Source organism: Staurois parvus, unplaced genomic scaffold (assembly GCF_062004578.1).
Source record: "Staurois parvus isolate SC_StPar_1 unplaced genomic scaffold, SC_StPar_1.0 ptg000350l, whole genome shotgun sequence".
In the NCBI taxonomy this organism is placed as follows: domain Eukaryota; kingdom Metazoa; phylum Chordata; class Amphibia; order Anura; family Ranidae; genus Staurois; species Staurois parvus.
The window spans coordinates 3602405-3615287 of NW_028318146.1; the positions used below are offsets into that span (position 1 = coordinate 3602405).

The 12883-nt window shown below is 41.7% G+C and overlaps 1 protein-coding gene across 7 annotated transcripts in view; it reads right to left on the reverse strand.

Annotated features, from left to right (window-relative positions):
• The window catches only part of SHANK2 (SH3 and multiple ankyrin repeat domains 2), a 791629-nt gene that overhangs the window by 251016 nt on the left and 527730 nt on the right, over positions 1-12883 (reverse strand). For all 7 annotated transcript variants that reach the window (XM_089684605.1, XM_089684599.1, XM_089684598.1 and 4 more), the window contains one exon: positions 8621-8696. In XM_089684605.1, the coding sequence (XP_089540731.1) occupies positions 8621-8696 (76 nt within the window). The remainder of the gene's footprint in view (positions 1-8620; positions 8697-12883) is intronic.

Below are 12883 nucleotides of genomic sequence, written 5' to 3' on the forward strand. Positions count from 1 at the left end.
ACATACAAGCACGTGGGGGCCATACAAACCACTGAGTACCATTTTAAGTTGCTGCAATGAATTTTCAGCAAAATGGACTAGCCTGCTGCATCATTTTTTCACTTTGATTTTCGGGGTGTCTTTGAATTCAGTCCTCTGTAGGTTGATAATTTTCATTTCCATGAAATGATGGGGCATCCTTACATTCGTAACACATTACCCCATCCATGTCAGTATAGATATCCAGCATAATAATTTTCCCCATTGAGATCTGATGTGTTTTCAAAGAGTTCTTTCCATTTTTTTGAACAGTGTATATAAAATAAGCTTTTTTCTCCTTACCTCCCCTAGCAACAGACAGAGAGATGTTTTAGAAGTGTATGTGTACTACTAGAATGCAGATATCAACCACAGGGAGTGGGCATTGCTCAACAGGCAGCAAAAGCATGCTGGTAACACTCACTAGTAGCATGATGACAATACCTCTGTTATGATCAGGGGATGCGGTTTTGAAAGCTTGAACACACAAAAGGGGCTGGGTGACCTATGGACATAGTATTCTATTGCACCCTTTTATTTTTGGCTGGAGTGCTGGTTTAAAGAATTTCCACATGGTTACTGTTCCATATTTTGAGTACCTTCTTTCATATACAGATTGGTAAATGCTCCCTCTAGTGGTCATGTGTAAAACAGTGATTAGCATTCTCTGCTTTTTCATTTGCACAAGGGGCACAGCACATCACTCCAGGGTAACAAGTGACTTCTAAAACAGCAAGAGAGATGGAGGATTAGGATGGGAATAAATCCAGCCTAATACATACTCAGTTCCTGGAAAAAGATTAAATTATTTCCTGTGAGGGTGTGGGGGAATGATTACATCACTTCCCTCAAACTGTAGCACTGCCTTTAGCATATCCCAATATATTGCAGCTTATCAATCATTCGATGTGGTGGCTGCATCAGTTTATTTTCCTTGGCTCCCCCTCCCCCGTTTTCACCTGGTGATCTGGCCAGTAACACACCTCCTGTATTAGTAAGATACCACTCTGGATGAATGAGCACAGGGGGCATAGTACACAGCAGCATTGCACACAAGATTTACATAAGTAAATAAAAGTTGACAATTTAAGCACCCCTGTCAATATTAATTTGTCTGTCTCATCCCAAGCAAACTGATACATTCTGCTGCACAGCTTGTGCTTTTAAAAAACAACAGACCTGCTGATTCGATCACCAGATGAAGACAGAAGAAAGGAAGCCTAAAAAGGAAACTAATTCAGCCATCACATCTAAGAATTGATAAGTTGTAATATAATACATGTTTCCTATGGGTTTTAAACTGCTTTAGTATACTTTGCAAGGTGGCATATGAAAAACATAAAATATGGATAACGCAAACGCTAAACAGATTTGCAGGCATGCATAAATGCATTATTATTAACTTGCAATTTAAAAGTATTTTCAATACAAAAATTTACTTTGATTCTGCTTTAATGCCCTGTACACACATTACTAATGCCCAATGAAGGCTCCCTGGAATATACATCAATATTGTTGATTTCACTTGTTGCATTCTCATTTCAGAACAGTGTTTTAGAAATTAGCAAACCCAAAAGACTGCCAATAAAAAAAAGTCCAACCATGGCAGCCCAGGTATTTCCTCAGCACAGATTTCATTTAAAGCATACCTTTAGTAATTCACATCTTACCAAGCTTTCCACAGGAACTTATAACAGACATCTACACTAAAACCATGTGCTCTATACTGTGCTAATACCAACGTCAGCTAGTTAGCCCCCTCAATAGAGTCTGCTAAATGTGATTGGCTGCCTTACTGAACCATAACAATATGCAGAAGGCAGCAGGGGTGGGTTTAAGCACCGACTTCCCAGCTGAAGTCAGTATTTGCATATTGGAACAGACGAGATAACCTCTGATGCCACCTTTATTTTTTAGGTAAACAAAATAGTTCACACCATTTTCTTTTTTTTTATGTTCTTTCATATAAAATATTAACAGAACTTCCTGACAACATACAAACCAATCATGTAAAGTGAATTTTGGTGTGCAAAACCTTTCCTGTTGCAACAGTAAACTTTACTAGTTGTTTTCCTAGAAACTGGAGCGCACCTCCCTCAGCCTTCCCACTCCAACGACAAAGCTTATTATTTTAATCGTGATCCTCGCCTTTGCAAAAAAAAAAAAAAATCATCAACTTGAGGTTCTCTCAAGATCTCTGCAACCCCTTACCCTGGTGTTTCATTCCTCCAGCAGTTAAATATTAAGGTTCATGTAGACTCATTTTGCTGATATCTGAGAGAGTGAACTGAAGATAGGTTTACTTTGTAACTATGGCCGACTTATTTTATGTCCACATGTAAAAGCATCACAGTTGTATCCACTAAGAAATATGGAAACGCATCTTCAAGTGGAGATAAGCTGTGCAGATTGACATCAGGGTCAGCAGGTAGCAGCACGCAGAAGACAGGTATGGCCTTGCACAGATTACGCTGTGTTCTGCTGAAGTGCAGTGTCTGCAGAGCAGATGCTCTAAACTCTTGTAAGATCAATAGTCAGTCAGCCCACACTGCTAATTATGAGTAATTATGCATAACGGTACAGGGAGAAATCAGTGCAGCATTCAGGCTGGTGACAACAACGGAGGAGGAGAGAAAGATGGGGGGGGGGGGGGGTCGGGAGAAGAAAAAAAAAAAAAAGCTTAATTCAATGAGTGAGAAACCAAGAATAAATAAGAATGCTTAACACAGAATAGATAGGCAAAGATGGCACAGTGGCAGGTAGGCTGGGCAGCAACAGTTAAGAAACCAAACAAGTTGGATACACTTGGACAGCTGCAAGCATCATGTCTTTGTTTAAAGGATAATTCCAATTTCTGCAATGAAAGAAATACCAGTACCTGGGATACCAACTTCCTAAAGCACAGAATTGCAGGTTGTAAGTCCATAAAAGGACAATATTTCTGTGAAAAATGCTCGCCGATAGATAAAATTACTCATTCATAAGAGGACAGGACCAGTCTTCAACATGGTAGCGGCTACATTCTCATCTTCATTTATCCACCACCTAACACATACCAATTGAAAAGCTATATAATAAAGATATACAGTAGATTTGGAAGGGCCAACCAACAATTAGCTGTAGAGTTGTAAACTAGGTGTAGTTTGCTCCATATATAGGACAATATTAGGGATTCCAATTCTGGAAAAATGTCCAATGGTATATTGTATGTACTGGAGCATTGCAAGGCCATATAAAAATATAAGCAGGTTTACCATTTTAGAGAAATTGATTTTGCCCATCAAATTGAGCAGGAGTTTTGCTAAGGTACCAAGAGATGGGAAGTTGAACCTCTATGTCCAGATACTTAAAACACATTCAGATCTTAACCACTTCCTGTCCGGACACTTTTACCCCCTTCCTGTCCAGGGCAATTTTTAGCATTCAGCGCTATCACACTTTGAATGACAATTGCGCGGTCATGCAATACTGTACCCATATGAATTTTTTACCACTTTTTTGAGACAGATAAAGCTTTTTTTTGGTGGTATTTATTCACCGCTGGGACTTTTATTTTTTTTACTATGTAAATGAAAAAGTCCAAAAATTTTGAAAAAAAGTGTTTTTTTAAATAAAATTTTGCAAATAAATAATATTTCATCATAAATCTTAGCCAAAATTTATTCCGTTATTTTTTTAGTAAAAAAAAAAAAATCCAAATTAGTTTATAACCAAAAATTATAATTTTTTTACATTTTTTTTTACATTTTATTTTATTTTTTTTATATTATTATTATTATTTTTTTTTTTTTACATACTGTCACCCTAGCAGTACAGTGTCACCATGGTGACACTGTACTACTTGTGGGGGGTGATGAAGATTTTTTTTTTTTTTTTACACTGATTGCTCTTGCACCCATATAGGATGTAAAAGCAATCATTTCTCTTTCTCTCTGTCTGCATTCTTGCAGTCATTGAGAATTACTGAGTGAGCTGTGAGTGGTCACAGCTTGTCACATGGTACAAGGCTGTTGTGAATAGCCTTGTACCATGTGACCTCTGTGATCATTCACAGATTTCACACAGAGTAAGCAATGATGTCACAAGTGACATCTTGCTTACTACTTTGCATGTGATCACTGATTCGCCAATCAGTGATCACATGATCGGGACCTCGTACAGAGGTCCCGTCCGACGATCGGTGTTTCACGGTGTCCGGAGGACACAGCGGGCACCGGATCGCGGTGGTGCGTGCTCCCAGGGAGCGCGCACAGCTAGAAAAGGCGGGTGCCGTTTATGAACGGCAACCCGGCCCTGGACTGCCACCACCCTGCCGTTTATAAACAGCAGGCGGACGGCAAGAGGTTAAGGTTACACTGGAAGGGTAAAGAGTGATATCATCAATTGGGAAGATAATAGATTGCCCCAGTTAACTTTACACTCTGGTCAAAGTAATCAATGATGATTAGTTGGTTAGGGCTGAGGATCTACCAAATACACATCATATCATTCGAATATTTGGACATTCGTTCCTCGAGCCTTGAATACATGAATTTGTAAGAAGTATTTTAGCAAGAATACTCAATGCCCTAAATGAAAGTGAAATATTGATGGAGGTTTAAAACAGAAAACAAATCATAATTCCTCCAACCATGTCCTCCTGAATTTAAACTTGTGGATTCCTCTAATTCAATGGTCTACAAACTATGCCCCTTATGCCCATAAATGAAAGTGAAATATTGATGGAGGTTTAAAAACGGAAAAAAAAATCATAATTGCTCCAACCATGTCCTCCTGAATTTAAACTTGTGGATTCCTTTAATTCAGTGGTCTACAAACTATGCCCCGAATGCTAAATGCAGCCATTTGCTAGCCTTTATCTGGCCCTTGGGGCACTTTCCCTCCCAATGATATGAGGCTCTATTCCTCCCACTGGCACCAAAAAAGGGGCATAATTCCAGCCACTGACCACCAACCCTGAAGCCACATTTATTCTCACTGATGCTGGGCCTGGGAGATTTTCTTCCCTCATTGGCCACAATCTAGCCCCCCTAAAGTCTGAGCGAAAGTAAACTGGTCCTTTGTTTGAAATGTTTGCAGACCCCCACTCTAATTTATGATTCAGACAGTTTCATATGTTTTGAGAGGAACTACAGAGGCGGATACATTAAATTCCATAATAGGCACAGACCCCTCTAGTAATACAGAAAAAGTAGTGTGGAGGAAACTTAGCTGTCTGTGAATGCAAAAGGGATAATCCACCATGCGTGTTTGGGGCCATGTGAGTGCAAGAGGGATAGATTTAGCTTTCAGTGGTGCCTAACCCTTTGGCAATTAATCCTTAGAATTCATGGTTGTTTCCAAGATTATATAAGTTTGCTTCTCTGCCATGAGCACTGGGGCCCTCTGGGTGCCATTTTGAGCTGTTTCTTGCATGAATTTAGCAAGTTTGTCCACCATTTTTTTCCAGCCACTTTGACCAATTTTGGCCATGTTGGGTTTTGCTGTGTATCTGCAGGCGATTATTCTGGGTTCCTAAACTATGGATCATAGATAAATGTGGAGACACCAAACCTATAAGCATCAATAAATATGGGGTAATAGCAGTAATCATTGTGCTCTTCCGGCCGTGAAGGCTCCCCATGCCGCTTCCCCCACAACTGGAAGAACACAATAGTGCTGCGGGAGTCTCTTTACCCATCAACACTGACTCTGTTGATGGGGGAATCAAGCGATTTTCTTTCCTGGCTGCTAAAGACAAAGAACAATAAGATGTGCACCAGTCATTGACAAGATCTGTCATTATCAGTGGAATGCATGAACACGTACACAGAGCCAAACTATACTGACTAGCTTCCTTGTTATCCTTGTTGATATCAAACAAGCAAAATACGCTTATAAGCTGGAGATAGAACACAACAGTACCCAAAGTTAAAAAAACTCCAGCCTACAAAAAGCACAATCTGAGTCTGTTGATCCAGAAAAAAAGAAAAACCTTGGTAAAGCAGCTACTAATGTATTCTCACAAACAGCAAAATACTAAATAGAACTCGTATGTAAAACAAATGTGAACAGTTTAACATTTGTCTGATATTTGCTCATTTGTTGCCAACAGCAATTAAGATGGAAAGCGGTGGTTAAAGTACAAGCAGGGAATTTAAGAACATTTTAAAAAATAAAAAAACACACAGCAAAAGACCACAATGGGGCATATTCTCTAAAGGAAAATACCGTCTTTTTCGCTCCATAAGACGCACTTTTTTCCCCCCCAAAAAGGGGGGAAAATGTCAGTGCGTCTTATGGAGCGAATATGGAGCGGCCGGTCCGGTATTTCCACCACCGCCGTGTCAGAATACCGGGCCGGCCGCTCAGCTCTGCAGCAGGACCTTATGGAGATGACTGCTGACCTTTGGGGAGGTGGGGAGCGGGTACCTGAATTTGACAGGTACCTGCTCTTACTTCCGCGGAGTTGTTCTTTGACCTTACCTGTTCCTCTATCCAGCGGCGCGCTGTCTTCCCGGCTTCTGTAGTGTGGGCGCTGAGCTTGACAGCCGGGTGCCAAGTGCGCATGCGCAAGAAGCGGTGCTTTTTGTGAATGGTAAGGCGGTACCTGGGACACATGACAGATCCCAGAAGCCGCCGGACCAATCACAAAGCGCAAGTGCTTCTCGCTCATGCGCACTGGGCACCCGGCTGTCATGCCGAGCGCCCACACTACAGAAGCCGGGAAGACAGAGCGCGGCTGGATAGAGGAACAGGTAACATCAAAGAACAACTCCGCGGAAGTAAGAGCGGGTACCTGTCAAATTCAGGTACCCGCTCCCCCCCCCTCCCCAAAGGTCAGCAGTCATCTCCTGTACTGTCCGCAGTCTCTGGTCATCCCTGTACTGTCCGCAGTCTCTGGTCATCCCTGTGCTGTTCGCAGTCTCTGGTCATCCCTGTGCTGTCCGCAGTCTCTGGTCATCCCTGTGCTGTCCGCAGTCTCTGGTCATCCCTGTGCTGTCCGCAGTCTCTGGTCATCTCCTGTACTATGTCTGCAGTCCATTAGTTCAGAATTTTTTTTTTCCTGTTTTCTGCCTCTAAAACCTAGGTGCGTTTTATGGTCAGGTGCGCCTTATGGAATGAAAAATACGGTACATTGTGCACTTTGCAAGTGCAGTTACATTCCTTTTCCCCAGAGCTTAGTAGTCAATGTGGTGAAGGTCTTCTGATTTCCACCATCCAATAATGTTGAAGCAAAATTCTGTTTATTTAATTTGACTTGCACCTGATTGGGTATTCTTTACAAAGTGAAGCTTCACCGCATTCACTAAGCACCAAACACAGAATGTAAATATTCCTGAGCAGTCTTTTATTTCTTGTTAGCTGCCACACTAGGGGGTCCTGTGCATCAGTACAGGCGTCCAAACTCAGGTAGTGAGAAGAACAGTGCTTGCCTGAACAAGATATGATGAGTGACCTGCACAACATTGCCTGTATAGTTCCATTTGCTGGTGATGTCACTTCCCTGCCTACAAGCTCATTGCCTATGCGTACATAAGCTGTTGGCTGTGCTGTCCACTGTCGTTACAATGGAACCAAGTTAACAGTGCATGTCTGAGCTGCACATTTGTGTTTCTTGGCTACTACAGCTCTCCATAAGTCACAAGACCCATCTTCACTCCTTGATGGCCCTACTCCATGAGCACGAAGCCCTGTATCCACAGTGTAGTGATGCAAAGAGGGCGCTGATGTTCCTACGTCAGCGCAGGTTTTATGCATCATGCATGACCGCTCACCTCAAGAAGAAGACAGAAGAGGACCCAATACACCATGTGACAGACCAGAAGATATCAGAATAAGGTAATGTAAAAAAAAATAGTGGTAGGGGACCTCAAAAGGGAAGGGTTTCTATGGACATGAGGGAAAGAAAGCAAAGAAAGATCTTAAGCTTGGCTTTAATACCAATGTCCAACAATACGTAGATCGCAGTAAAAACAATATACGAGTCGCATGAAAAAATAATTTTCAACTTTTTGGATATTCTCTGTGAATGAACATGAACACCTTCAGAGCTCATCATCATAATAAATCATATATGTTTGTGAAAATTATAAGTAGCCATTGTACATAAAAGCCCAAATCCAAGAATACGAAAAATCCACTCTCAAATGGTGGGAAGCAAGGGTTAAATGCTCATTATGTCTACGGGGCACTCTACAGGTAGTGGTTTGTTAACCTATCCCCCACACCAGTAGCCTCTTCCCAAAGCTCTGGCTTGTTGGTGGAGCCTTGGCATCATCACCTACAATACAGGGATGTCAACCCTGTAGTGTACGTGAAGGAGGTTGGAATGTGAAAACCAGCAGTCATGGCTTAAAGAGGAGGCTGCTGGTGATCCATTGCAGCACTGGAAAGACCCTGCTGAAGGGCAGAATAAGGTATTTACATCTCAATGTGACATAACAAGCATATACTGTAACCCATGCAATGGGGGATGTACTGGTGGATTGTTTCATATTTCTGGAGCTGGGCTTGAAACAAGTTGCACTGCACATCTCTTGGACCTTAATGCCAGCTTGAAGACAAAAAAAAAAACAAAAAACAAAGAAATACTGACACCTTGCAATCTGATAATTCTTACCTGGAAGCATCAAAGCTGTCGTAAGATCCAACAGTATAGTGTCTAAATAATTTTTTAGTTCTATCTGTGCGTGTTTCTAGAAAAAAAGAGAAAAAAAAAAACAAATTATAGAGTAACAGATAGCTCCAATCACAGAACATTAAAAAAAAGTCATGGTGGCCATGTCTGTGTCTCTATGGTGTTTGTACCCTCTGTGTTCCCAAATCACGTGAAACATTTCTGAGCATCAATTATTCCTCTTTAAAGCTGAACTCCAGGCCAACAGCTAAATACATATGAAATATATATATATATCAGGGGCGGACTGACAACTCATGGGGCTCCCGGGCAATAGGGAATCATGGGGCCCCTGTGTCCTTGCCCAAACTCTAAAAAGCCTATGAAAAAGGTACCAGGGGCATCTCATGGGGCCCCCTACTGACCCCGGGCCCTCGGTCAGTGCCCGAGTTTCCAAATGGTCAGTCCGCCCCATATATATATAAATATATATATATATATATATATATATATAATAGCTGTTTTACAAAAGATTTTGATTGCTGTCTATCCAGTTCTAATCTAGACTGTAAAAGGCTGATATCAGGTAAAATTCAGGAACTCATATTACCTGCATTCAACAACATTAATTTCTTTCTGTGTTAACCACTTCCTGTCCGGACACTTTTACCCCCTTCCTGTCCAGAGCAATTTTCAGCTTTCAGCGCCATCACACTTTGAATGACAATTGCGCGGTCATGCAACACTGTACCCATATGATTTTTTACCATCTTTTTGAGACAGATATAGCTTTATTTTGGTGGTATTTATTCACCGCTGGGATTTTTATTTTTTTTTGCTATGTAAATGAAATGTCGAAAAATTTTGAAAAAGTGTTTTTCTTATAACATTTTGCAAATAAATAATATTTCATCATATATTTTGGCCAAAATGTATTCCATTATCTTTTTAGTGAAAAAAAAAAAATACGCCAAATTAGTTTATAACCAAAAATTATAATTTTTAAACTTTTTTTTACATTGTTGTATTATTATTTATGTTTTTTTTTACATACTGTCACCCCACTACTTGTGGGGGGTGATGAAGATTTTTTTTTTTTTTTTACAGTGATTGCTTTTACACCCATATAGGATGTAAAAGCAATAATTTCTTTCTCTCTGTCTGCATTCTTGCAGCCATTGAGAAATACTGTGTGAGCTGTGATTGGTCAGACCTTGTCACATGGTACAAGGCTGTTGTGAATAGCCTTGTACCATGTGACCTCTGTGATCATTCACAGATTTCACACGTAGTAAGCAATGATGTCACAAGTGACATCTTGCTTACTACTTTGCATGTGATCACTGATTGGCTCCAAACTCCGACGATCGGTGTTTCACTGTGTCCGGAGGACACAGCGGGCACCAGATCGCAGTGCTGCGCGCTCAACTAGAAATAGAGGGTGCCGTTTATAAACGGCAACCCGCCCTGGAGTGCCACCATCCTGCCGTTTAAAAACAGTAGGCGGAGGGCAAGTGGTTAATTACTACAGAGCTGCAACGTGTGCCTTTTGAGTTCAGCTTTAAGCATGATGACTTGTACATTAATTTGGAGCCTACTAAATCTCTTCACATGTGACATGTTTAATCACTATATGATCAAACAAGCTGCCACATTTTTAAGTACATTTGCTAAAAATCTGAGGCATTCACATTAGGCATATGATGAGAAACAGCTGACAAAATGATCAGAAGATCCTGAGATGCTGTTACCAGCAGCTGAAGTTACATGCAAATCTTGACTTTTGCTGTAAAACCTTTACTTTTCCCAGTACTGTTACTATTTCCTGAGCATATATTCAGGTCCATTCATGGAGTAATCTGCCACTGCAGGCTGTCCCATTAATAGACCCATATGTAGGCTCAGAAGATCACACTGAACAACCAATACAGTCTCAAGAGGGAAAGAATGCATCTGAAAATGATCAGCAAGTCCACAGATATACTGTAGACAACTGCAATTAGGTGCACACCTTGAATTTGAAATGAAAACCTTGAATATGAAAAAAACATTAAAACCATTAAAGAGTTTCTTGGCCACAGTACACGCCTGATGCTACTGGCAGCCCTGTGCAGAAAATTCAGTAGTGTGTCCCAAAGTATAGTATAATCTCCCCAAGATGGTGTCAGTTGACCAGTGCCACAACGGTGTTATGTTTATGTTACCAAAGTTAGGTAAGTGTTGGATAAAGTAGGGAAGGATTAGAACCCTTTTGAAGTTTTGTCTTGTTGTCTGTTTCTCCACTGGGGAGATTCAACATTGTCACCAAGACAGAAAGTGGGAGGAAATCCACATATTTTGAGTTGTCACCATAGCCAGTGGTAAGGTAAAATCCCTCAATGGTGACACTTCCTATGACAACTAAGAAGAAAACTGCATTCACTCTGAAGAGATTTGCTCTCATTTATTGTTGAATCTTCAAAACTGTAAGTGAAAACAAAATCTCCTCAGAGAGACAATGGCAGGAACAATTAACCTTACAGAGGGATTAACTCTTCCCTTTTAAATCTAAAAAAAAAAATTGACTTTACATACATGTTGACAGTGTGATGGTTTGTTGCTAGTGTGATAAGTGACCCGAGCTAGTCATTTTCTGTTACCAAAGCCAGTAGTGAAAATACTTTACTTAAAAGGTTTGTTTTGTTTTTTAATTACAAACATGTCTATCCTTACCTGCTGTGTGCATTGGTTTTGCACAGAGCAGCCTGGATCCTCCTCTTCTCGGGTCCCCCGCAGGCTCTCCTGGCCCTTCCCTCCTGTCAGGTGCCCCCACAGCAAGCAGTTTGCTATGGGGACACTTGAGCATGCGCACTTCCCACACTGCTGTCTCAGCCAATAAGCAGAGGGAGTCCTTGGATAGCCGAGACTCCAGTGCACATTGCTGGATCAAGAGGGGGCTTAGGTGAGTATTAGGAGGGCTGAGGGAGATGCTGCACAGAGTAGGTTTTTTACCTTTATGCATAGAATGTATGAAGGCAAAAACCACTGAGCCTTTACAACCACTGCCAATAACGGGGAAGAGTTTTTGGTCTGAGACTTCTGGTCTTAAAGTGGTTGTAAAGTCTCAAGGTTTTTTTACCTTCTATGCATGAAGGTAAAAAAATTTCTGTGTGCTGCAGTGCCCCCAGCCCCCTCAATACTCACTGAGCCCAACAAGATCCAGCTGTCCCAGGTCTCTGCCTCCTCACTGGCTGTGACAGCAAGAGGGAATTATTGGCTCCCGCTGCTGTCAGTCACAGCCAGTCAGCCAATAAGGAGAGAGAGGGGGCGGGCCAAGCCACGACTCCATGTATAAATGGACAGACGGCGCAAACTGTTTGCTTTGGGGGCACCCGACAGGAGGGAGGGGCCAGGAGAGCCTGCAGGGGACTCAAGAAGAGGAGGATCCAGGCTGCTCTGTGCAAAAGCACTGCACACAGCAGGAAAGTATAGACATGTTTGTTATTTTACACAAGAAAAAAAATAACCTTTAGAATCGCTTTAAAGTGAAATTAAAGGCAGGCTTTAAAAAAAAAAAAAGTCATACTTACCGGCTTTGTGCAATGGTTTTGCACAGAGCAGTCCCGGTCCTTTTCTTCTTGAGTCCCCCTTCCAGCACTCCAGGTCCCTCTTCCCTTCCTTTGCCCCCAGAGGTGAAGCTTGCTTCACTCCAGAGCCGCTTCCTTGCGTGTCCATTCACACACACAGAGCCGTGGCTCAGCCCCACGCCCTCTCTCTGCTTATTGGCTCATTGGTTGTGATTGACAGCAGCGGAAGGAGAGTTCCCAGAGAGCAGAGGCTCTCGTGCACATAGCTGGATCAGGGCTCAGGTAAATATTGGGGGGGCTGCTGCACACAGAAGGCTTTTTACCTTCATGCCTAGAATGCATGAAGGTAAAAAACCTGGAGCCTTTACAACCACTTTAACTGTTTTGATACACTTTATGAGCAACCCGAAGTGGGGAGCAAGAAAGGCTCAGGTGTAATGAGAGCATCTATCGCTTCCATTTGTTTGTAACCAGAAGTGTATGTTTATTATGGTCATGTGCATTCCTCTATGTATACTACAAAACCAATAGTCCACAGTCTCTAGTCGATATTGGGAGTAAGCAAAAGAGGGTGGCTACGTTCCTACATACAGTGGGCTCATGAAGAATGAATGTAGCTATCCTGTAACAGAGTCACAAAAAAAAAAAAAAGCAATTTGGAGATTTGGTGGATGCTGAGAGCAATAGAAGGGACTTTTTT